The 27,869-nt window shown below is 36.8% G+C and overlaps 1 protein-coding gene across 1 annotated transcript in view; it reads right to left on the reverse strand.

Moving 5' to 3' along the window:
* Nucleotides 1-1,667: 1,667 nt before the first annotated feature.
* Nucleotides 1,668-27,869, reverse strand: part of SPATA1 (spermatogenesis associated 1) — a 54,659-nt gene continuing 28,457 nt past the window's right edge. The window contains 8 exon segments of the mRNA XM_055586912.1: nucleotides 1,668-1,695; nucleotides 1,697-1,755; nucleotides 4,053-4,151; nucleotides 7,274-7,452; nucleotides 15,240-15,365; nucleotides 16,262-16,373; nucleotides 26,095-26,155; nucleotides 27,006-27,120. Of these exon segments, the coding sequence (XP_055442887.1) occupies nucleotides 1,668-1,695; nucleotides 1,697-1,755; nucleotides 4,053-4,151; nucleotides 7,274-7,452; nucleotides 15,240-15,365; nucleotides 16,262-16,373; nucleotides 26,095-26,155; nucleotides 27,006-27,120 (779 nt within the window).

Genomic DNA, 27,869 nt, shown 5'->3' on the forward strand with positions numbered 1-27,869 from the left:
TTACTGTTACAAGTTTCTGTTACTCTTATTTGTCATTTTTTGTGTATTTTTTATTTATGCTGTTTTTCTCATTTTTCCTTTTTGGGCTTCGTTTTTTAAAAAATTATTTAATTATTTCATTATTATTATTTTACTTTACAATATTGCATTGGTTTTGCCATACATCAACATGCATCCGCCACGGGTGTACACGTGTTCCCAATCCTGAACCCCCCTCCCACCTCCCTCCCCATATCATCCCTCTGGGTCATCCCAGTGCACCAGCCCCAAGCTTCTGTATCCTGTATCGAACCTGGACTGGCGATTCGTTTCTTATATGATATTATACATGTTTTAATGCCATTCTCCCAAATCATCCTGCCCTCCCTCTCCCACAGAGTCCAAAATACTGTTCTATACATCTGTGTCTCTTTTGCTGTCTTGCATACAGGGTTGTCGTTACCATCTTTCTAAATTCCATATATATGCGTTAGTATACTGTATTGGTGTTTTTCTTTCTGGCTTACTTCACTCTGCGTAATTAAAATTAAAAGGCTATGCACAACAAAAGAAACTATAAGCAAGGTGAAAAGACAGACTTCAGAATGGGAGAAAATAACAGCAAATGAAGCAACTAACAAACAACTAATCTCAAAAATATACAAGCAACTCCTACAGCTCAATTCCAGAAAAATAAACGACTCAATCCAAAAATGGGCCAAAGAACTAAATAGACATTTCTCCAAAGAAGACATACAGATGGCTAACAAATACATGAAAAGATGCTCAACATCACTCATTATCAGAGAAATGCAAATCAAAACCACAATGGGGTACCATTTCATGCCAGTCAGAATGGCTGCGATCCAAAAGTCTACAAGCAATAAATGCTGGAGAGGGTGTAGAGAAAAGGGAACCCTCTTACACTGTTGGTGGGAATGCAAACTAGTACAGCCACTATGGAGAACAGTGTGGAGATTCCTTAAAAAACTGGAAATAGAACTGCTATATGACCCAGCAATCCCACTGCTGGGCATACACACCGAGGAAACCAGAATTGAAAAAGACATGTGTACCCCAATGTTCATTGCAGCACTGTTTATAATAGCCAGGACATGGAAGCAACCTAGATGTCCATCATCAGATAAATGGATAAGAAAGCTGTGGTACATATACACAATGGAGTATTACTCAGCCATTAAAAAGAATACATTTGAATCAGTTCTAATGAAGTGAATGAAACTGGAGCCTATTACACAGAGTGAAGACTCATATTTATTAAAATAAATAATTTTTCATTTTACAGTCATACTAGGTATTATATTTTAAGACTACTTAAAAGTGAAAATGATAAAATATAGTACTGTAAAATAAAATGTAATACATTTGAAACCTTAAAAAATAGCCAAATAACCACCATTTTGCTTTTTTACACCTATATTTCCTGAAACACTGTATAATAGCCACAAGAAAAGCGAAAAGATGTAAAACTTATAATTTATATGAAACAAGAAGAACAATGGTTAAATAAATATGTTCAAGTAAGTAAATAAAAAATTTTTTTGCCACACCCCAATGCATGTGGGATCTTAATTCCTATACCAGAGATTGAACCTGCACTCCCTGTAATAGAAGTGCAGAGTCGTAATCACTGGATTTTGACCAATAAAAGTTTTAAATTAACATACCTAATTGAGATTGAAAAGTTGTATTAAGTTTCTTCTGTGCCAGTTCAGCTTTCAATGTGCGTAAATCTGAAATTGCTTGTTTTCTCATCTATAAAAAAGAATTGTCTTTCAAAAATGAACTTCCATCTTTTCTAAAATTATATAACTGTCATATAAATAAGGGTTTTTGAAATAGCTTTCATGTCTTCTCTCATTTGCCTTCAGTCCCTTTGCTTGCACTGTTTCATAAGTCCCTTTGAGTAAGCATGCTTATCTACTGCTAGTTATGCTACCAAATAATTTCACTTACTAGTATATAAGCATGATAAAAATAAATGGTTCTAAAAATCTAGAGTGAGAAAGAATTTTATCTTTCATTTATTTCAATATCTTCTCAATGTGTAAAGAAAATGGTAAAAGCAAAAAACCTCTGACTCCTAAAGAAATTACAAAAAAAAACTTAATTTCCTGACCTTAGAAACTGAGAAAGTACTTAAGAAATATAATAGTGTGGTAAGCACTCTTTTAAGTACATTAACCCCTTAGATTCTTCCAGAAATTTAATTGAAGCAGATACTGTTATTTCTCCTCATTTTACAGCTAAGAAAACTGAAATGCCTAGAAGTAAAGTAAATTGCTAAGGTATAAAACCAGAAAGTGGCACAGCCAGAATTCAAACTTAGACCATCTGCTACCAGAACTTGCCATTCTGAGTATTGTGTGTGGACCAGCAGCATCAGCATCACCTGGGAGTCTGTTGGTGCTGAAGATTTTCAGGCTTCCCCCAGAGATCTATTGAATCAGATCCTGCTAGTTTTAACAGCATCTCCAGGTGATATAACATGGAACTTTGAGAAGCAGATTGTGCTATATTATTTGAATATGATTGCAACAGTCAAAATAGGTTTTTTGCTCCTTATATCAGTATCTTATATGTAGATACATAAATTCTTAATCTTATAATGTCTGCTATGTGACAGTTAGGTCCTATGGTTAATGTAGGATTTTTTTTCACCTGCAGCCTGTAAGCTGAAAACATGGTTCTGTTTTTTACATGTCTTTCCTGTTTTTTCACTATAATTCTAATTTGGGTTCAAACCATTTATATGTAATATTTATAAGGCTAAAATATACAAAAAGTGGTAAGAACTAATGTGTATGCTTTCCAGAAGAAAAGGGCATGAGGAAGTTGTAATTGAAGGCCTTGGTGGGTCTTCTACCTATCCAATTATCCTTAAGTGGACAAGTTTTACTCTTGATTTCTCTCCTTTTTCTGAATACACAGGAGTTTTCATTCACTGAATGAGCTATTTTTTTTTTTTTTGAGTGTATACTGTATAAAAATGTCAAATAACTCCTTTTTTTTGGTTTAAAATTGTCCTTTACCTTTTTCCTTTCCTGTAGTTTTAAGCTTCTCAGCGCTGAGCCAGAGTTTAGTCTGGAGAATGCTGCTATTGAAAAGAATCTAGAACAGTGCTGTCCAGTAGAGTAGCCACTTTCCACATGTAACTATTTAACCTGAAAGTAACTAAAATTAAATCTAAAATTCAATTCCTCAGTCACACAACAATCTATATATCAAGTGTTCAACATCCTTATGTGGCTAGTGGCTACCTTATCAGATAGTGCAGGTCTTAAACATTTCCACCACCATAGAAAGTTGTATTGGACAGTGCTAATTCTCGATAGGGGTCATTATTCTCTGTCATAAAGCTATTTCTGATAAAGGGAGCACTCATATAACATTGTATATATATCTATGAAAATAACCAGAGTAAATGAGATAATTACCCAAGAGAGGAGAAAATATTAAAATTAAACAGGAGCTCAGAGAGCTCAGTGGTTTGTCTGACTTAGGTATGAATGACACTAATGTATGAAAATTACTTCTTTAAAAATATTTTATGGAAACTCTGTACTGATTCATGGGCTTCCCTGATGGCTCAAGAGATAAAGAATCTGCCTGCAGTGTCTCCTGGTTATGACAGGAGACATGGGTCTGATCCTTGGGTCATGAAGATCTGCTGGAGAAGGAAATGGCAACCCACTCCAGTATCCTTGCCTGGAAAATCTCATGGACAGAGGAGCCTGGCGAGCTACAGTCATGGGATCACAAACAGTAGGATAGGACTGAGCACACAATGGATGGATGGGATACTGATTCACAAGGTTCTTTTACTTTATTTCTTAGTGAAATTTTACTAAGTTTTGCTTTGGCCTTGTTAGGAATCTTTTCACAGGATTTCATTATTATTCTTGTACTTTTTTCACTCATGCTTTTTTGTTAAGGTAAAAATTTTAAGACAGTTCTTACTGCCTTTACACTATTGACAAGCAAAGTTAAAACACCAAAGTAGTTTATTTCAAGATAAATGTTATAATCTTATTAGGGCAAATTCAAAGTACCTTAATTTCTATTATGAGTTTCATTTTGTCAGTATCCAGTTTTCTCTTAAGTTGATCAATAGCATGTTGTACTTCAGTGATCTGGATGATAAGGTAATTCTGTATGGGACATATAAAGATGTCTTTGTTTAGTATAACATCTACCTTTTAAATTTCTAATTCTTTGTCAATATAAACACAAAAAGATCAAATATCAAAAGAGCATATCATGAAAATAACCTATTCCATAAAATAAGCTTGTTGCTTTGCAGTAAATTATTGAGTTGCTTAAATTATTGAGTTGTTAATTTCTTATGCTTTAGGGACCACTTTCCTTTATGTTCTACTACCATTTTCATGTATTATAAAAATAAATAGGTATTTGTAAAATTTACCATTAAATTAGCACCATAGAATACAACAACTATTACTATGAGATGAATATACTAGGTTTAAGATACTTAGCAAGACTTCAGAAATTGGCATAATGGTTTATCAGTGGAATCATAATAGAATCACATTAAAATATTTAATAATGAAATATTGTATTTTATAAGAAAATCTGTTAATATGAGAAAACCTATTTTAGTTAAGTAAAGGTTACTTAAGTAACCTTTTGGTTACTTTTGTTCAGAAAAGTTTGTGAGTTGCTATTGTTCATTGTTCAGTTGTTAGTTGTGTCTGATTCTTTATGACCCCATGGGCTGTGGCATGCCAGGCTTCCCTGTCCTTCACCATCTCCTGGAGCTTGCTCAAACTCATGTCTGTTAAGTCGGTGATGCCATTCCACCATCTAGTCCTTGTCGTCCCCTTCTCCTGCTGTCAATCTTTCTCAGCATAAGGGTCTTTTCCAATGAGTTGGTTCTTCCCATCAGGTGGCCAAAGCATTGGAGCTTCAGCTTCATCATCGGTCCTTCCAATGAATATTCAGGATTGATTTCCTTTAGGATGGACTGGTTTGATCTCCTTTCAGTCCAAGGGACTCTCAAGAATCTTCACCAACATGACAGTTCAGAAGCATCAATTCTTCGGCGCTCAGCCTTCTCCATGGTCCAACTCTCACATCCATACATGACTACTGGAAAAACCATGAGATGGTTTAGTCACTAAGTCATGTCCAAATCTTGCAACCCCATGGAATGTCACCTGCCAGGCTTCTCTGTCCATGGGATTCTCCAGGCAAGAATACTGGAGTGGGTTGCCATTTCCTTCCACAGGGGATCTTCCTGACACAGGAATCAAACCCAGGTCTCCTGGGTCGCAGGTAGATTCTTTACCAACTGAGCTACGAGAGGAAAACCATATCTCTGATTATACAGACCTTTGTTGGCAAAGTAATCTCTCTGCTTTTAAATATGCTCTATATGTTTGTCATAGCTTTTCTTCCAAGGAGTACATGTTTTTTAATTTCATGGCTGCAGTCACAGTCTGCAGTGATTTTGGAGCCCAAGAAAATAAAGGCTGTCACTGTTTCCATTGTTTCCCCATCTATTTACCATGAAGTGATGGGACTAGATGCCATGAACTTAGTTTTCTGAATGTTGAGTTTTAAGCCAGCTTTTTCACTCTCCTTTTTCACCTTCATCAAAAGGCTCTTTAGTTCCTCTTTGCTTTCTCCCATAAGGGAGGTATCATCTGCATATCTGAGGTTATTGATATTTCTCCCAGCAATCTTGATTCCAGCTTGTGCTTCTTCCAGCCCGGCATTTTGCATGTCATCTGCATATAAGTTAAATAAGTGGGGTGACCGTATACAGCCTTGACGTACCCCTTTCCCAATTTGGAACCAGTGCTTTGTTTGGTTCTAACTTGCTTCTTGACCTACATACAGATTTCTCAGGAGGCAGGTAAGGTGGTCTGGTATTCCCTTCTCTTTAAGAAATTTCCACTTTGTTGTGATCCACAGTCAAAGTCTTTGCCATAGTCAATAAAGCAGAAGTAGATGTTTTTCTGGAACTCTCTTGCTTTTTCTCTGATCCAGTGGGTGTTGGCAATTTGATCTCTGGTTCCTCTGCCTTTTCTAAATCCAGCTTGAACTGGATTTTCAAACTGGATTTTCTGGAAATTCTCAGTTCACATACTGTTGAAGCCTAGCTTGGAGAATTTTGACCATTACTTTGCTAGTGTGTGAGATGAGTGCAACTGTGCAGTAGTTTGAGCATTCTTTGGCATTGCCTTTCTTTGGGATTGGAATGAAAACTGACCTTTTCCAGTCCTGTGGTCACTGCTGAGTTTTCCAAATTTGCTGGCATATTGAGTGCAGCACTTTCACAGCATCATCTTTTAGGATTTGAAATAGCTCAGCTGGAATTCCATCACCTCCTCCACTAGCTTTGTTTGTAGTGATGCTTCTTAAGGCCCACTTGACTTCTCACTCCAGGATGTCTGGCTCTAGGTGAATGATCACACCATCGTGATTATCTTGGTCATTAAGATCTTTTTTGTATAGTTCTTCTGTGTATTCTTGCCACCTCTTCTTAATATATTCTGCTTCTGTTGGGTCCATACTATTTCTGTCCTTTATTGTACCCATCTTTGCATGAATTATTCCCTTGGTATCTCTAATTTTCTTGAAGAGATCCCTAGTCTTTCGCATTCTATTGTTTTCCTCTTGTTTCTTTGCACTGATCACTGAGGAAGGCTTTCTTATCTCTCCTTGCTATTCTTTGTGAGGTGTAACTGTCTGGAAAGAAAGAATTTAAGCTGCTTTCATGAAAAGGACATTATCATATATTCAACTTGAGAAAACAGTAAGATAAAAAGTTTCAGTGATGCTTAAAAAAAGTATCAGCTAATATGGAGAAAACTTTATTTAAAACTATTTGGATTTTACATTAAATTGACCTAAAGTGGTAAACTTTTACTCATAGAAACAGAGTAGATTGGTGGTTGGTGGAAGCAGGAGGTGCGGGTTGGGAGAAATGGGTGACAGTGGTCAAAAGTTACAAACTTGTAGATGTAAGATCTACATGTTCTAGGTATGTAATATACAGCACAGGGGCTTTCCTGGAGGCTCAGACAGTTTAGAATCTGCCTGCAATGCAGGAGACCTGGGTTCAATCCCTGGGTTGGGAAGACCCCCAGGAGAAGGGAATGGCCATCCACTCCAGTATTCTTGCCTGGAGAATCCCCACGGACAGAGGAGCCTGGCAGGCTACAGTCCATAGGGTTGCAAAGAGTCAAGCATGACTGAAGTGACTTAGCAGGCACACACAACAGAATGTGAACATATTTAATAGTACCTTGGAGTCTGTGATGTTTGCAAGATTCTTTGGTCTCATCTTGATCTCCCTGGCTTCAAGTTGCATGAGCAATTTTTTATAGTAAAGTTCCAAATCTTCTCGAAGTTTTGTTAAAACTTCCTCCAATGATGCTGTAACTTTCTTTGTTTCAAAGCACTTTTTTTTCCAACCACCACAGGCTTAAAAAACAACAACAACAACAAAACGCAAATGTTATAGTTTGATTAAACTTTTCAATCTGGAAAGGACCCTGGAGTTAATTCAAATCATTCCTCTCTCATATGCTGAAGAAATTAGAGTTAAGAGAAAAATGTTTATTGAATCAAAAGGCCTACAAATATAAAATACTCTTAAATCCAAGGATCAAAATCAAGTTCTTCATGCTTGTACTTTTTTAAGAAAATCTTTCTTCAAAATACTACCTATAACAAAATATGTATACTTTTATTTTGATTAGTTTTATCCATAATCTGATTTGAATTCAGTATTTATATAATTAAAAATATAAAACAAAAAGACAAAATATATATTTTCAGATTTTCCTTATTTTTCAGCCTGAAAATGACTTGTTTTGTGAAATCAGTTGATTCTAATTCATCATTTATCAAAATTATTCCCAATATATCCCCAAACTTCTGTAGGGCAGAATTTCTTAAACATGACTTCTGGTTGAGAAAATTAGAAATTAAACTCTGTCAGTTTAAGGAGTCGCTTTGACACTAATGAGATTCAAAATATAAACTTAATTGGAACACAAACTGCATGCTAGTATACCAGAATATGTTTATATTTCCTTTTTTAAGATTATCATGAAAACACCTTAAAATTCTATATTATAAGGTGATTTAATTAAAAATAAAAAACTACATGGAACTTTAACTCAAGATTTTAACAATTTATCTCAGCCCTATATCTAACCCCACAGCAAGTTCTACTGGTACCACTCCCAAAATCCTTTGTGCATCTCCCACATTCTCCCCTCTTCAGCACTGCATTCCTAGGCAATCGGCTATCATCTTTTGAAAGATGTATTATCTTTCTAATGGCCTCTCTGCTTCCATTCTTGCCCCTCTACAGGCTATTCCATCTTTCTAAAACATCTTTGCTGCTGCTGCTGCTGCTAAGTCGCTTCAGTTGTGTCCGACTCTGGGCGACCCCATAGACGGCAGCCCACCAGGCTTCTCTGCCCCTGGGATTCTCCAGGCAAGAACACTGGCGTGGCTTGCCATTTCCTTCTCTAATGCATGAAAGTGAAAAGTGAAAGTGAAGTCACTCAGTCATGCCCGACTCTTAGCGACCCCATGGACTGCAGCCATCCAGGCTCCTCCTTCCATGGGATTTTCCAGGCAAGAGTACTGGAGTAGGTTGCCATTGCCTTCTCTGAAAACATCTTTAAAATACTTTAAAAATCACCTAAATCCAAAGGTTAAAAATCCTCTGATGTCTTCCCATATTACTTGTAACAAAATCCAACTTCTGGAACTGGCCTATCTGTTCCTTGCTGACCTTTTGATTTTCTCCCTCTACATTCTTTCTTACTGATCACACTCCAGCCGCACTGGTCTTGGTTCAGGTCCTTAATTCTGAAAGCTTATTTCTATCTCTATATCTTGACTTTTAGTGTTCCTCCTGTTTGGACTCTTTTCCCCCTATCTTTTTACATGCTTGTTGTTGTTTAGCTGCCAAGTCATGTCCAACTCTTTTTGCGATCCCATGGACTGTAGGCCACCATGCTCCTCTGTCCATGGGAGTTCCCGGGCAAGAATACTGGAGAGGGTTGGGTTGCCATTTTCTTCTCCAGGAGATCTTCCCAACCCAAGAATCGAACCTGTGTCTCCTGCATTGGCAGGTGGATTCTTTACCACTGAGCCATCAGGGAGGCTCCTTCACATGTTTATCATTTTATTAATCAAACCTTAATGATATCTCCTCAGAGAAGCCTTCCTTGAAAAGTCTAGCTAAACCATCTCTCCTGCCCCACCACTCTTTACTCTTTTAATTTACTTTTTAGCTCTCATCAGTAGCTGATGAGACCACCAGCTATTTGTTTATTGTCTGTATCCTCCAATTAGAGGCAACCCCTTGAGGGCAGGGTCATGTTTGTCTTGTTTACTGCTGTAAGCTCAGTATTTAAAACAATGCTGAGAACTGAGGTGCATAGTAGGCTCAATCAAAATATTTGATGGCTGATAGATACATTTTATCTTGAAACATTCCTGTTGAAATAGAAATTAAGTGATAATTCTCATTTTATAAATAGAGTGAGGCCCAAAGAGGAGAAATAACTTGTGTAAGTAAATGATTATTCTGGTATCAGGTCCTGGACCTATGATTTCTAATTCATTGCTCAAATCTGTCTGATAAAATTGCTTTTTTTTTTTCACTATAACATGGCCAAATCATTGCGACCTCTTCTGGGGTAACACTTTAATATTATGAGGTAAAACATTCAGAAATACCTCCTGACATTGTCTGTAACCTTCAGTCAGATCTAGTACTAGAGCAATAATTTTGCTGTAAACTGAGAGATTCAAGGGATTAGATCTGATACACAAAGCACCTGAAGAACTATCACTGTACAGGAGGCAGTGATTAAAACCATTCCCAAGAAAAAGAAAGGCAAAATGGTTGTCTGAGGAGGTCTTAGAAATAGCTGAGAAAAGAAGAGAAGGGAAAGGCAAAGGAGAAAAGGAACGATATATCCATCTGAATGCAGAGTTCCAAAGAATAGCGAGGAGAGATAAGAAAGCCTTCCTAAGTGATCAATGCAAAGAAATAGAAGAAAACAATACAATGGGAAAGACTAGAGATCTCTTCAAGAAAATGTGCCCACAAAGATGGGCACAATAAGGGACAGAAACAATATGGACCTAATGGAAGCAGAAGATATTAAGAAGAGGTGGCAAGAATACACAGAAGAACTATACAAAAAAGATCTTAATGGCCCAGATAACCATGATGGTGTGATCACTCACTGAGAGCCATATCCCAAATTCCTGTTGGCTACTTATATTACATATGGTAATATGAGTTTCCATGTTACTCTTTCCATACATCTCACCCTCTTCTCCCCTCTCCCCATGTCCATAAGTCTATTCTCTATGTCTGTTTCTCCATTGCTGCCCTGTAAATAAATTCTTCAGAACCTTTTTTATAGATTCCATATGTGTGCATTAGAATATAATATTTATCTTTCTCTTTCTGACACATTTCACTCTGTATAATAGGTGCTAGGTTCATCTACCTCGTCAGAACCGATTTAAATGTGTTCCTTTTTATGGCCAAGTAATATTCCATTGTGTATATGTACCACAACTTCTTTATCCATTCCTCTGTTGATGGGCATCAAGGTTGCTTCAGTGTTCTAGCTATTGTAAATAGTGCTGCAATGAACAATGGGATACATGTGTCTTTTTCAACCCGCTTTTCCTCAGGGCATATGCCTAGGAGTGGGATTGCTAGGTCATATGGTGGTTTTATTCCTGGTTTTTAAAGGAATCTCCATATCGTCTTCCACAGTGGCTGTATCGATCTATATTCCCACTGACAGTGCAAGAGCATTAAAAATTCAATTATTTTTAAAAGCTGACATTTATTAATTTTAACAGTCATGTATTAAATAAGTGTTTATTAAGTGCCTACTGAGCTTAGTCACTGTTCTAGGGGCTGGGGAGATAGTAATAAGCCAACATAATCTTGTCCCTGCCCTCAAAGTGTTTATGGTCCAGTGGAGGAATGATGATCAAGTTAAGCAGTAGTGATACATCCTGATAACTGCTATGATAAAGGAATTACAGATTCTATGCATGGGAGTACAGATGAAAAACACCTAAATCAAATGGAAGAGATCAAGAAAGGCTTCCAGGAAAAGTGGTAGATGTACTGGAATCTGAGTTTCCCTGGTGGCTCAGTCAGTAAAGAATTTGCCATTTGATCCTTGGGTCAGGAAGATCCCCTGGAGAAGGAAATGGCAATCCACTCCAGTATTCTTGCTGGAATAATCCCATGGACAGCGGAGCCTGCCAGGCTACAGTTTATGAGGTCACAAGAGTCAGACATGACTTAGTGGCTAAACCACCACCCACCATACTAGAATCTGAAGTGTGCCTCCTCTTGGCTCCATACCTTCAGTCTTTTCCCTCTGCCATCTAAATCTTATCTTCTCCTTCTACTCCTTTATTCAGAGTTCCTGGTTATTTCCTACTAATCATTCAATCTCAGCTTAGATATCACTCTCAAAGCCTTCTTTGAGTCCCTTAGTCTCCCCTAGATGCTCAATTTTTTTGGTATGTGTGTCTGTTTGCTTTGCTAAATTGAATAAATGGGTGAATGAATGAGAGAAATGAGGTAAGAAAAATAGTTTCCTTGCAATAATTAGAAACAGATTTGTTAGAACTTGTAGAAATGAAAAAATAAGAAAGGGTGGAGGAAGCATAGGATAATGATTTGAGAAATGTTAAATAATTCGAGAGGCTTACATTTTGGGTTGTATTAGAAGATAGAAAGGGTAAAAGGTATATATGGAATTAACTGCCTTTCAGTTCAGTTCAGTCACTCAGTCATGTCCGAATGTTTGCCACCCCGTGGACTGCAGCATGCCAAGCTTCCCTGTCCATCACGGACTCCTGGAGCTTGCTCAAACTCATGTCCATCGAATCGGTGATGCCATCCAACTATCTCATCCTCTGTTGTCCCCTTCTCCTCTTGCCTTCAATCTTTCCCAGCATCAGGATCTTTTCCAATGAGTCAGTTCTTCCCATCAGGTGGCCAAAGTATTGGAGCTTCAGCTTTAGCATCAGTCCTTCCAATGAATGTTCAGGATTGACTTCCTTTAGCATTGACTGGTTTGATCTCTTTGCAGTCCAAGGGACTCTCAAGAATCTTCTCCAACACCATAGTTCAAAAACATTAATTCTTCGGTGCTCAGCTTTCTTTACAGTCCAACTCTCACATCCATACATGACTGCCAGGAGCCGGCATATTGCATATTGAGTGCATATTGCATATTGCATATTGCGTGCAGCACTTTCCACAGCATCATCTTTCAGGATCTGGAATAGCTCAACTGGAATTCTATCACTGCCGGGAGCCAGCGTGAGGAGCTCCACCCATGACAAAGGTCATGAGGAAGGAGGCTCGGCATACGCAAAGGCGGGATCAAGCCTCAGGAGTCCCCCTGGAAATTCTCGAGCATCTACCCCCAAAACCAGAGTCTGCCTACTTTCTGCTTTGTGCTCTCACCTACACCTCTGACTTTACGGGGGCTGTCCCCCACTACCTCTCTCTGAAAAAGAGTTAACTTACAGCTCCAGTTAATAAAGTTCCTGGGTGTGATAGTGTTTCAACTTACAAATTCCTTTGGAAGTCCTCTAGCCTGCCTGAATAGGTTTTTCTGGCCACATGTGATTGCTCAGAGCCTCCCAACTGTCAGAGGCATGAGATGTTCTAAACTGTCTAAATACAGATTCCTTTGAGCAGTTAAAAGATTGATTAGAAATTGTATTGGTGAAGGGATTTTCACTTGTTGGGCCAATGTTTGCTGCTAAGTTTCCATATCCCTTACCTGCTGTGTCCCTGGCAGTGTATTGATTAATATAATTGGTGTAAGTAGTAGCTTTAATGTTTGTAACCTGGGACCCTTGAGTTAATTCTTTTTCTTGTTATAGCCCACCACACCTTTGCTCTGTAGGAATGCAACTTTATCTAATGCTTTTGGAGGGTGGCTCCTGACCAATCACCTTTAGAGAAAAATAAGTTTTCTGAAGAAAGGGTCTTAAAATGTTAACAGGCCTCCGGCCAGAAGATGATGCAAATCACCTAAGCTTTTGCATATGATAAGCTTGCAGGAAGAAAGCCTGGCTTGCTGCATGACTCTACCCCTTTCCCCATTATCCTCTATGCATAACTTAAGGTATAAAAACTACTTTGGAAAATAAAGTGCGGGCCTTGTTCACCAAAACTTGGTCTCCCCATGTCGTTCTTTCTCTCACCTTCTGGCTGAATTATTCAGCCTCTTTTCTCCACTGAATTTCCTCACTGAGCTATCCTTATTTCAGCCTCTTTTCTCCACTGAATTTCCTCATTGAGCTATCCTTATTCTATTACTCTTTATATCCTTAATTAAAGTTTAATTAAGCAGTTGTTTCCTGATCCTCGCCGACGCCATCCCCGCTTCGAATTCCCTGGATCCACCGGGGCTGGACCCCGGCACATGACTACTGAAAAAACCATAGCTTTGGCTAGATGGACCTTTGTTGACAAAGTAATGTCTCTGCTTTTTAATATGCTGTCTAGGTTGGACATAGCTTTTCTTCCAAGGAGCAAATGTCTTTTAATTTCATGGTCGCAGTCATCATCTGCAGTGATTTTGGAGCCCCCCAAAATAGTCTGTCACTGTTTCCATTGTTTCCCCATCTATTTGCCATGAAGTGATGGGACTGGATGCCATGATCTTAGTTTTCTGAATGTTGAGTTTTAAGCCAGTTTTTTCACTCTCCTCTTTCACTTTCATCAAGAGACTATTTATTCTTCTTTGCTTTCTGCCATAAGGGTGGTTATCATCTGCATGTATAATATTATTGATATTTCTCCCTGCAATCTTGATTCCAGCTTGTGCTTCATCCAGCCTGGCATTTTGCATGATATACTCTGCGTGTAAGTTAAATTAGCAGGGCTAGTCAATATACAGCCTTGACTTACTCCTTTCCCAATCTGGAACCAGTCCATTGTTCCATGTACAGTTCTAACTGTTGCTTCTTGACCTGCACACAGATTTCTCAGGAGGCAGGTCAGGTGGTATTCCCATCTCTTTAAGAATTTTCCACAGTTTGTTGTGGTCCACACAGTCAAAGGCTTTGCCACAATCAATGAAGCAGAAGTACATGTTTTTCTGGAACTCTCTTGCCTTTTCTATGATCTAATGGATGTTGGCAATTTGATCTCTGGTTTCTCTGCCTTTTCTAAATCCAGCTTGAACATCTGGAAGTTCTTGGTTCACATACTGTTGAAGTTTAGCTTGGAGAATTTTCAGCATTACTTTGTTAGTGTGTGAGATGTGTGCAAATGTAAGGCAGTTTGAGCATTCTTTGGCATTTCCTTTCTTAGGGATTGGAATGAAAACTGACCTTTTCCAGTCCTGTGGCCACTGCTGAGTTTTCCAAATGTGCTGGCATATTGAGTGCAGCACTTTCACAGCCTCATCTTTTAGGATTTGAAATAGCTCAGCTGGAATTCCATCACCTCCTCCACTAGCTTTGTTTGGAGTGATACTTTTTAAGGTCCACTTGACTTTGGACTCCTGGATGGGCTCAGGAAACTCAAGTAGGGGCTCTCAACCTATGGGGCAGGGAGATGGGGAGGGAGATGTGAGGGAGGTTCAAAAGGGAGGTGATATATGTACACCTTTGCCTGGAAAATCCCATGGATGGAAGAGCCTGGTGGGCTGCAGTCCATGGGGTCGCTAAGAGTCGGACACGACTGAGCGACTTCACTTTCACTTTTCACTTTCATGCATTAGAGAAGGAAATGGCAACCCACTCCAGTATTCTTTCCTGGAGAATCCCAGGAACCGGGGAGCCCGTTGGGCTGCCATCTATGGGGTCGCACAGAGTCGGACACGACTGAAGTGACTTAGCAGCATGGCTGATTCATGTTGAGATCTGACAGAAAACAATGAAGTTCGGTAAAGCAGTTATCCTTCAATAAAAAAATAAATTAAAATAAAAAATAATTGAGTTTTAATAAAAAACATGTTGCATTTAGTGTATAAAATAGTCAAACAATGATTTCATCTTTCCTATAGTGAATCTAGATCAATAGTGTACTATTTAAACTATAACAGTAAAACAGTAAATATCATTTTGTGATTTATTCTGTAAAATAAATCACAGGCACAGAATTTACAGGGATAAATTCTGTAAACCTTGAGTTTCCTTTATAATGATAAAAGATATGTAATAAATTTTACCATGATAGCGCTTTAATTTGCCTTGTTCCAATAGCCTTTCAGCTTTTTTCATTAGTTCTTTTCTAATTCTTTCCAGATATCTTCTTTCTTCCTCTATTTGTTTCATTTGTTCAATAATCTTCTCCCCTAATAGATTATAAGCCATACTCATAAATACCTAAAAGCTAAAAGATGGGTCAAGTCCTAAAATATAGAATATAAAACTAAAAAATGCTTAAAACAGCAAGTATAAATTTACCCCAAACTCTGTTTTTCTACCTGTAGTATAGTGATTTGCCACTGTGGAAAACACTAAGGAGTCATTTCAGTATTTATAGGAGATTTATATATATGTAAACAATACAGAATGTTTCTTTTGCATTTATATATATATATGTATAGAAACTAGGTAGGCTTCCCTGGTGGCTCAGAGAGTAAAGCGTCTGCCTACAATGCAGGAGACCTAGGTTCGATCTCTGGGTCGGGAAGATCCCCTGGAGAAGGAAATGCAACCCACTCCAGTACTCTTGCCTGAAAAATCCCATGGATGGAGAAGCCTGGTAGGCTACAGTCCATGGGGTTGCAAAGAGTCGGACACGACTGAGCAACTTCACATAGAAACTAGGTAAAGCTTGTGTAGTTATATCTCTTGATTTAATTCTTTAAGTAAATTTATCTTGGGTCCAAAGTTATTGTACTTAAATCTTACATAGAAAAATGTATATTTTAGAATATATTTTTTAAAAAGTAGAAATAATACTAGTGACACACATATGCAGTAATCAACATAACAATCATATACTTTAAAATAATTTAACTTTTTGTGGTAAAATATATATAATTTACCATTTTAATCGTATCCAAATGTACAGTTTAATGGCACTGTGTGCATTCATAATATTTTGCAAGCATCACTACCCCTTCATCTCCAAAACTTTATCTTTCCAAACTAAAACTGTACACATTAAACAATTAACTCCTCATTAATATTATTTAACTTTACCTCATAGAATCATCTGTACTTATAATATCATCATACTTACTCTCAATCTGTGATAAAGGTATATCAGTTATTCCTGGAGAAAGAGCAGGTTGACAAGGAAGTGAAGGAAAATCAATAAGATCTGGTAGGGGGATGTACTCTGTTTTACCTAGCTGTAAGCAAACATGAAAATCAGTAAGATCTGGTAGGGTGACACATTATTTTTCACCTATTTGTAAGCATCTGATAATGCCAATAGTAATGCAGTTTTTTAATTATAAGGTGATGAACTCCAAAATCTATTTTTGTAACTATAGACCCTCTCTAGTGCTCTATTTTCTCCATTCCACTATTACTTGGATATTATACCACAGGTGCTTCAAACTAAAAATTTACAAAGAAGAAAAATAAAAGAATCCATATTCCTTTCTAAGCATGATTTCCTTCCAAGATTTCTGATTTCAATTATTTGTTATGTTTCTCAGATGGCTATTGAATTTTTTCTTCTTGAGCCAATTTTAACCACTTATATTTGCTTAGAAAATTGGACATCCTAGCACATTTTCAAATTTTAGCATACATTATATTCTCATATATTTTATCACCTCTGTATTTGTGTTACATTGCCTTCATCTCACCTAATTTTTGTGTTTCTACCCTTTTTTGATAAACTATCTCAAGCCTTACTGATGTTGATGTTTCTGCCACTACCACTTTATAGATCTTGAACTCTTTTCAATTCTACTAGGCTGTTTACTTCTGTAACTTATTAGTTTCTATTTTTATCTTCATTAAGAAACCCTTATCCCTACTTTGTTTTATTATTTTTTCTAGTTTATTGCATTTTATTTTGTTAACTTAGGTCAGATTCCCACAGAATAATGGCAATCACCTAAATTAGAATCTCTCCACACATGCTCTCAACTACTATAAAAAGAAAGCAAATATAATCACCCATAACTTATGTCTGCAGTGTAAGTAGGACACAGATCCTCTAATTTACATATACTTTAATTTACATGTAAGTGGAGAAATAAACACTCTAGGCCAGCAGTGTGTGCTTAGGAGTTCACATCTAAGCAGAGTCAGATGGGGACTATGCATTAGAGAGACAATACACAGATAACACAGTGAACATTAACCACAATTCAGTCTTAAAGGAAAGGGTCCTACATGTGGTGGAGAAATATTGAGAGATAGGGTATGAACTGGTAAATCAGAGCTCTTTCTATGAGGAATCTAAAAGAAAGGGGCTTTTAAAATGTAGAGGACCAGAGGTGGTAATTATGGGAAAACATAGTTACTAGGTGACAGGAAAATGCTTCAGAAACAAGAGATGTTCTGTAAAGCAAGGTAGTAAGAAAAAGAAAGGTGATCAAGTTAGTTAAGAGCTCTGCTGAATTAAATCAGTAAGAAAGTATGCAAAGAAAAAAGACCATTTCCCCCAAATGTCCCATTTATTTAAAAATAAACAACTGCATTTTATTATAACAACAGAAGAGGGCACTCCTAATCTACAAGCTAAACTAAACCACCAGAACACTACTCCCTGTTCCTCTGTAAGAACACCTGCTACTGATTCAGAAAAATCCAACACAAGTAAGCAAAGACAACATCTACAAAATAATCTAACATTCATGCTAAGTTACTTTTTGAAAACCCTCAAAATTGAGAACTAAAACAAAACAAAACCAGCAGCCAAGAGGCAGAAAAAATTAACAATATCCCAACATAGATTGTATTAAATGAATTCAAATCATTTTAGGTATTAATGAACACCATAAATCACAAATTTAGACATTTAGAATAAAAATGGAAAAACAAAAACCCATGAAGATGTAAAATGGAAATTGACCAATTGAAGAAAGAAATTAAAGAAGAAAACAAACCGTCTCAGAAATGAATAACAGATATCCAAACAGGAACAGATATGACCATAAAAATAGAGTAAGCATAATAGAGAACAGAAATAAAAGGAGCAAAGAAAATTAAACATAAAGAAATGGTAAACTTGACCTAGAAGAAATAAAAAGGAGTTAATCAATAATGAATAATGCAATAACTGAGATCAAAAACACTCTGGAGGGAAACAACAGTATAATAACTGAGGCAGAAGATAGGATGAGTGAGGTGGGAGATAGAATGGTGGAAATAAATGAAGCAGAGAGGAAAAAAGAAAAAAGAATTAAAATAAATGCGGACAACCTCAGAGACCTCTGGGACAATGTCAAATGCCCCAACATTCAAATAATAGGAGTCCCAGAAGAAGAAAACAAAAAGAAAGGCCATGAGAAAATACTTGAGGAGATAATAGTTGAAAAATTCCCTAAAATGGGGAAGGAAATAGCCACCCAAGTCTAACAAACCCATAGAGTCCCAAACAGGATAAACCCAAGATGAAACACCCAAGACACATATTAATCAAATTAACAAAGATCAAACACAAAGAACAGATATTAAAAGCAGCAAGGGAAAAACAACAAATAACACACAAGGGGATTCCCATAAGGATAACAGCTGATCTTTCAATAGAAACTCTTCAGGCCAGAAAGTACTGGCAGCACATACTTAAAGTGATGAAAGAGAGAAACCTACAATCCAGATTACTGTACCCAGCAAGGATCTCATTCAAATATGAAGGAGAAATCAAAAGCTTTACAGACAAGCAAAAGCTGAGCAAATTCAGCACCACCAAACCAGCTCTTCAACAAATGCTAAAGGATCTTCTCAAGACAGGAAACACAGAAAAGGTGTATAAACTCAAACCTAAAACAACAAAGTAAATGGCACAGGATCATACTTATCAATAATTACCTTAAATTTAAGTGGGTTGAAAGCCCCAACCAAAAGACAAAGACTGGCTGAATGGATACAAAAACAAGACCCCTATATATACTGTCTACAAGAGACCCACCTCAAAACAAGTGACACATACAGACTGAAAGTGAAGGGCTGGTAAAAAGATGTTTCATGCAAATGCAGGCCAAAAGAAAGCAGGAGTAGCAATACTAATATCAGATAAAATAGACTTTGACATAAAGACCATGAAAAGAGACAAAGAAGGATACTACAAATGATCAAAGGGTCAAGCCTTTGATCTAGAAGATATAACAATTATAAATATATATGCATCCAACATAGGAGCACCACAATATGTAAGGCAAATGCTAACAAGCATGAAAGGGGAAATGAACAGTAACACAATAATAGTGGGAGATTTTAATACCCCACTCACACCTATGATTAGATCAGCTAAACAGAAAATTAGCAAGGAAACACAAACTTTAAATAATACAATGGACCAGTTAGACCTAATTGATATCTATAGGACATTTCACCCCAAAACAATGAATTTCACCTTTTTCTCAAGTGCACATGGAACCTTCTCCAGGATAGATCACATCCTGGGCCATAAATCTAGCCTTGGTAAATTCAAAAAAATTGAAATAATTTCAAGCATCTTTTCTGATCATACTCTGGTAAGATTAGATGTCAACTACAGGGGGGAAAAAACTATTAAAAGTACAAACATATGGAGGCTAAACAACACACTTCTGAATAACCAACAAATCCCAGAAGAAATAAAAATATGCATAGAAATGAATGAAAATGAAAACACAACAACCCCAAACCTATGGTACTCAGTAAAAGCAGTGCTGAGGGGAAGGTCATAGCAATACAAGCTTATCTCAAGAAACAAGATAAAAGTCAATTAAATAACCTAACTCTACACCTAAAGCAACTAGAAAAGGAAGAAATGAAGAGCCCCAGGGTTAGTAGGAAAGAAATCATAAAAATTAGGGCAGAAATAAATGAAAAAGAAACAAAGGAGACCATAGCAAAAATCAACAAAGCTAAAAATTGGCTCTTTGAGAAGATAAATAAAATAGACAAACCATTAGCCAGACTTATCAAGAAAGAAAAGGAGAAGAATCAAATCAGCAAAATTAGAAATGAAAATGGAGAAATCACAACAGACAACACAGAAATACAAAGGATCATAAGAGACTACTATCAGCAACTATATGATAATAAAATGGACAACTTGGAAGAAATGGACAAATTCTTAGAAAAGTATAACTTTCCAAAACTGAATCAGGAAGAAATCGAAAATCTTAACAGACTCATCACAAGCATGGAAATCGAAACTGTTATCAGAAATCTTCCAGCAAACAAAAGCCCAGGACCAGACGGCTTCACAGCTGAATTCTACCAAAAATTTAATGAAGAGCTAACACCTATCCAGTACTCTTGCCTGGAAAATCCCATGGACGGAGGAGCCTGGTAGGCTGCAGTCCATTGGGTCGCTAAGAGTCGGACATGACTGAGTGACTTCACTTTCTCTCTTCACTTTTATGCATTGGAGAAGGAAATGGCAACCCACTCCAGTGTTCTTGCCTGGAAAATCCCAGGGACAGGGGAGCCTGGTGGGCTGCCGTCTATGGGGTCACACAGAGTGGGACACGATTGAAGCGACTTAGCAGCAGCAACACCTATCCTACTCAAACTCTTCCAGAAAATTGCAGAGGAAGGTAAACTTCCAAACTCATTCTATGAGGCCACCATCACCCTAATACCAAAATCAGACAAAGATGCCCCCTCCCCCCCAAAAAAGAAAACTACAGGCCAATATCACTGATGAACATAGATGCAAAAATCCTAACAAAACTCTAGCGAAAAGGATGCAACAACATATTAAAAAGATCATAAATCATGACCAAGTGGGCTTTATCCCAGGGATGCAAGGATTCTTTAATAGCTGCAAATCAATCAATGTGATATACCACATTAACAAATTGAAAGATAAAAACCATATGATTATCTCAATAAATGCAAAGAAAGCCTTTGACAAAATTCAACACCCATTTATGATAAAAATCCTCCAGAAAGCAGAAATAGAAGGAACATACCTCAACATAATAAAAGCCATGTATGATAAACCCACAGCAAACATTATCCTCAATGGTGAAAAATTGAAAACATTTCCCCTAAAGTCAGGAACAAAACAAGGGTGTCCATTCTTACCACTACTATTCAACATAGTTTTGGAAGTTTTAGCCACAGCAATCAGAGAAGAAAAAGAATAAAAGGAATCCACATTGTAAAAGAAGAAGTAAAACTCTCACTGTTGGCAGATGACATGATCCTCTACATAGAAAACCCTAAAGACTCCACCAGAACATTACTAGAGGTAATCAATGAATATAGTAAAGTTGCAGGATATAAAATTAACACACAGAAATCCCTTGCATTCCTATACACTAATAATGAGAAAACAGAAAGAGAAATTAAGGAAACAATTCCATTCACCATTGCAATGGAAAGAATAAAATACTTAGGAATAAATCCACCTAAAGAAACAAAAGACCTATATATAGAAAACTATAAAACATTGATGAAGTAAATCAAAGATAACACAAATAGATGGAGAAATAAACCATGTTCATGGATCAGAAGAATCAATATAGTGAAAATGAGTATACTACCCAAAGCAATCTATAGATTTAATGCAATCTCTATCAAGCTACCAACAGTATTTTTCAGAGAACTAGAACAAATAATTTTCATAATTTGTATGGAAATACAAAAAACCTTGACTAGCCAAAGCAATCTTGAGAAAGACGAATGGAACTGGAGGAATCAACCCGCCTGGCTTCAGATGATACTACAAAGCTACAGTCATCAGGACAGTATGGTACTGGCAAAAAGACAGAAATATAGATCAATGGAACAAAATAAAAAGCTCAGAGATAAATCCATGCACCTATGGACACTTTATCTTTGACAAAGGAGGCAAGAATATACAATGGAGAAAAGACAATCTCTTTAACAAGTGGTGCTGCGAAAACTAGTCAACCACCTGTAAAAGAATGAAACTAGAACACTTTCTAAAACCATACACAAAAATAAACTCAAAATGGATTAAAGATCCAAACGTAAGACCAGAAACTATAAAACTCCTAGAGGAAAATATAGGCAAAACACTCTCTGACATAAATCACAGCAGGATCCTCTATGACGCAGCTCCTAGAATAATGAAAATAAAAGCAAAAATAAACAATGGGACCTAATTAAACTTAAAACCATTTGCACAATGAAGGAAGCTATAAGCAAGGTGAAAAGACAGCCTTCAGAATGGGAGAAAATAATAGCAAACAAAACAACTGACAAAGAATTAATCTCAAAAATATACAAGCAGTTCCTGCAGCTCAATTCCAGAAAAATAAATGACCCAATCAAAAAATGGGTCAAAGAACTAAACAGACATTTCTCCAAGGAAGACATACAGATGGCTAACAAATACATGGAAAGATGCTCAACATCACTTATTATCAGAGAAATGCAAATCAAAACCATAGTGAGATACCATCTCACACCAGTGAGAATGGCTGCTATTAAAAAGTCTACAAACAGTAAATGCTGGAGAGGGTGCGGAGAAAAAGGAACCCTCTTACATTGTTGGTGGGAATGCAAACTAGTATGGCCACTATAGAGAACAGTATGGAGATTCTTTAAAAAACTGGAAATAGAACTGCCATACTATTCAGCAATCCCACTGCTGGGCATACACACTTAGGAAACCTGAATTGAAAGAGACATGTGTACCCCAATGTTCATCGCAGCACTATTTACAATAGCTAGGACATGGAAGCAACCTAGATGTCCAATGGCAGACAAATGGATAAGAAAGCCATGGTACATATACACAATGGAATATTACTCAGCCATTTAAAAGAATGCGTTTAAATCAGTTCTAATGAGGTGAATGAAACTGGAGCCTATTATATAGAGTGAAGTAAGTCAGAAAGAAAAACACCAATACAGTACACTAACGCATATATATGGAATTTAGAAAGATGGTAATGATGACCCTATATGTGAGATAGCAAAAGAGACACAGATGTAAAGAACAGTCTTTGGACTCTGTGGGAGAAGGTGAGGGTGGGATGATTTGAGAGGGTAGTGTTGATACATGTATATTATATATGAAGCGGATCTCTGGTCCAGGTTTGATGCATGAGACAGTGTGCTCAGGGCTGGTGCACTGGGATGACCCTAGGGGATGGGGTGGGGAGGGAGGTGGGAGGGGAGTTCTGGATGGGAAAACATGTGTGCCCGTGGCTGATTTATGTCGATGTTTGGCAAAAAAAACACTACAATATTGTAAAGTAACTAGCCTCCAATTAAAATAAATACATTAATTTTAAAAATTAAAAAAAAAAAAAGAAATGGTAAACTTAATCAGAGAGAAAGTAACAGAAATAGAAGGTAAAGAAGAAGTAATAAAGACGAACTGGGGTCCCTGAAAAAAAAAACATGGAATGGATCTGCTATTTATATTGTTTTCTAGAACTATAATTTGTTGAAATAAAAGAAGGCTTGATTTTCATACTGAAAGGGCCCACTAGTGAAAGTTGCTCAGTCATGTCTGACTTTTTGCGACCCCACGGACTGGATTCCCCAGTCCATGGAATTCTCCAGACCAGAATACTGGAGTGGGTAGCTGTTCCCTTCTTCAGAGGATCTTCCCAACCCAGGGATTTAACCCAGGTCTCCCACATTGCAGGTGAATTCTTTACCAGCTGAGCCACCAGGGAAGTCCTAAAAGGAGCCACTGCTGCTGCTGCTGCTAAGTCGCTTCAGTCGTCTCCGACTCTGTGTGACCCCATAGATGGCAGCCCACCAGGATCCCCCATCCCTGGGATTCTCCAGGCAAGAATACTGGAGTGGGTTGCCATTTCCTTCTCCAAAGCATGAAAGTGAAAAGTGAAAGTGAAGTCGCTCAGTCATGTCTGACTCCTAGCGACCCCATGGACTGCAGCCTACCAGGCTCCTCCATCCATGGGATTTTCCAGGCAAGAGTTCTGGAGTGGGCTGCCATTGCCTTCTCCAATGGAACCACTAGGTACTCATAAAAACCATACCTAGAACGCTCAACTGAAGTACAGCCTGATAAAACTACTACACATTAAAAGAATACTCTGGCCTTCCAGAAGAAAATACCCAAACCAATTTACAAGGAAAATGAAATCAATTTGGCATCACACTTCTTAATAGTAACAAATAAAATAAGACATCAATAGGGGAACATTTAAATAAATTCAAGGAAAAATTGCGTAAGTCGAGGATGTTACAGACAATCAAGCTATCCATCAAGTATCAAGGCTCAAAGCAAGGATGAGCAAACTTCTTCTGTAAAAGGCCTCAGAATAAATAATTTAGGTTTTGCAGGCCACAAATGGTATCTGTCATAATTCTTCTTTTTCCAACTTAAAAAAAAATTTTTTTTAGGTCCCATTTGCTTCACTAAACTGGCTTTGAGCCTTGTTTGTCTATTCCTGCTCTAGACAGATTTAAATATGGAAGAAGTAAAGGAATATTGTATGTAGGAGCTTTTTTTTTTTAAATAAGTGGAGCTTAACCCAGCCAGGAAATGATTGAAAAATCTTGTGCAAAAGAACTGGCAGTAAGTGTTGAACATATTTAATTATAGATCTGAGACTAAAACAAGAGTGAGGAGAAGACAAGAAGCACAGCCCATAAATGTTCTGTTCTTTGACAAAGTAGAAATGATACAACTAAAAGTATATGAGGGAAGAAAAGAGAGAGGGATGACTTTTTAATCACCTTGAATGTAAGGTAGCAGTCAGAGGATAATTTTAGAGGTAACAAATCAAAAATTTCAAATTTTTGAAGAAGCATAAATTTTAAAAAAGGAAAAAGGAGGGTGAGTACTACTAACAAAAACTTGTATTAGTATAAAGGTAAACAGTAGAATAAGATTCAACCTTCCTACATTTGAGGAAGGGGGAAAGTGCAAATAAGCCACATAGTAATTATAGCAAAGTAAAATGACAAATTTGAGGTCAAATATATCAATCCCATCATAACATAGAAGGAGATAACTCATCTACTAAATGAAAATGACTTTCAGACTGTTTACAAAATGAAACCCAAGTTTATGATGTCTATAAAGAGGTACCCAAAACAATGCAATCCAGAAAAGTTGGGGGAAAAAGTAGAGGAGAAAGATGGGGTATACCAAATAAATGTAAACAAGAAGTGAGAAGTTAGTATCTTGATTTGCAATAAGAGAAAAATACTTCAACTACTTGAAAAGGTAGTTCTTCAAGAAAGTTATTAAAATGGAGCCCATAAACTATATAAACAGGACCAAACCAACTGTATGGGTAACCTGGGAAATTAAAATTCAGGCCATAGTGAAATAGCATTCAGTACCCACCAGGTGGAAAAATTTTATTTTTAAGTGTGAAGATAGCATGTTTTAGTAATATCTAGCAACAACAAAATAATTATTTGCTGCAGATGGCATGCCTTTACTCCAAAACTCAAAGGCTCTGAGCTGTGATTCTTCTACCAGGACTTGTCTCAGACTCCATTCAGCATTCCAACCTATTACATATCAAGTATCAATGGACTAGATGAATGTTAGCACACAACTGGCCACACTGTTTGCTGTGTCTCTTGGATCACTTTGTGAGTTGTTTCTGCCCAAAGTTTGTAGTCTTTTAGATTACTTGATTAAAAAAAAAAAAAAGGAAATATCGGAGCCACACATTTGAATGCAATAAATCTCCAAATTCGAAAGAGGTCGAATGACTCTACATCGAGTGACTCATTTTCAGTGGTAGCTGGGGCAAGGTTCAAATACCTGGTTTTTTACTTTAAAGGGCATATCTCAGCATATCTCCCAGACCATAAAACTCCCAGAAATTTCACTGAATTGGTAGGCTCCTGAATTTTCTTGAGGTTTATCTCCCCCGTCTCTAATGTATAAAGTAGAAAACTTAGGCATTTTAATCTGCAGTTTCATTTCAATTTCAGTATAAATATGGTACAATATCACATTTAAGAAAAATTTAGAAATCATACCTGATTATCCTCTCTTCTAATGATATTAGCTCTATCATCTTCATTTTTCCAAAGAAACTGACTTAAAAGGGAATGATAAAATTGAAAGTCATATTAAAAATGATTCCATGAATATTAGCTTTTCATGTTTTTTATTGTTTAACATTCCATAAACACAAATATAACATTAAAAAATTTTAAAGTCATCTCAAAACTATTATTTTATCTTTCAAACTCATTAATGATTAACATAAACTACATCTAGCATGAGTTATAAGATAATATTTCATTATGTTGTTGTTCAGTCGCTAAGTCGTGTCTGATTCCTTGTGACCCCATGGACTGCAGTGCACCAGGTTTCCCTGTCCTCTATCTTTCGGAGTTTGCTCAAAATCGTCCATTATAGCTAAATTCAAATCACAGTCCAGTGTTGATAGCAAGGTAAACTAACTGGAAATTTAATAAACATACTTTGTTTATAGTTATTTTGAGAATAATTATTTATAAAATTCCTTACCTTAATTGCAAAAGGCTGTATGCAAAGCTGTGGTTTAAGTACTATAATTTTGACTGAAATTATACCAATGTGAAACACAAGCATAATGATTAGTTTACCATAACCAGGAATGTAAAAGAGCCAGAAAAATTAATTCTAGGAAACAAAAATGAGGACAGAAACTTTTTTGCTATTTAGGTTGCCCCTGATGACAAAATTATTACAATAGAATAAATTTAAGCAATACATTATCCCCCATTATATTGGAGGGAAATACTAGTATACAACAGTAAACATCATAATCAAGGTGGTTTTAGTTAAAAATGTCATTAACTTCACTTGGTCCTTGTTTTAATTAGAAGATTCTAAGACAGTACCCTGGCTATCTCACTCTTAATAGATTATGACATGTATAATCAACATTCATACTAATTACCTTTTACTGTTGCTAAAATAATCATTATCTGACTCTTCCTGTGATCCTGGCAATTCAGGATTTCCAGTTTGATTATTTCCGAACTGATTCTCATTTGGAGTAGCTTTTCCCCCAGCTGATGCTGATATCCACCCATAGCAAAGAAAGTTTACAATATTAAGAAAATACGAAAATAATAAATTTTTATATGTATATACTATATATTCTTATCCATGTTTCAATATCTCCATGAACTTTATTATTTCCAAACTGAATTTCATGAAACCTTTAGTTTATGCAAAAGGAGAATTCTTTGGTAAATTCAGTTTGCAGAAAATTGGATTAAAGCAATCCTAACAGGAATATAAATCCCATACACACACCTATTGTAGGATTTCTCTGTTTTTGTGTACAATATATACAAGGTGAGGTAAGTTGGGTTTTATTCAAATCTAGTTGTCTCTAAAAAGCTTTTGCCAAAAGTATGTTTTAAAATAGTGTTCTGAGGATCCTCCTCTGGGAGGCACAGGGTATAAATACAGAGCATATGTCATTTGTTATTTTACATACACAAACAATATAAGTGTTCCTGTCCGGGCATTATCACGGCATGTGTGACCTCAGGTAAGTTATTTCTCACTTCAGTTTCCTTAGCTCTAAAATGGCAATAGTGCATATAAAACACTTTCTGTACAGTATACAATCATTAGAAGTCTTTAGACTTCAAGTTCTGATTTCCATTCCATAGCATTTCCTAGTTCAGGTCTTTATCACCTCAGTCTAGTCTCCATATTGTCTCCCACATTGTTTTTCTGGAACTGAAATCCAATTACACCATTCCTGTTAAAAACTTCAAATGGCTTCCTATTACCTGCAAAACTTTTT

Source organism: Bubalus kerabau, chromosome 6 (genome assembly GCF_029407905.1).
Source record: "Bubalus kerabau isolate K-KA32 ecotype Philippines breed swamp buffalo chromosome 6, PCC_UOA_SB_1v2, whole genome shotgun sequence".
NCBI classification, from domain to species: Eukaryota; Metazoa; Chordata; class Mammalia; order Artiodactyla; family Bovidae; genus Bubalus; species Bubalus kerabau.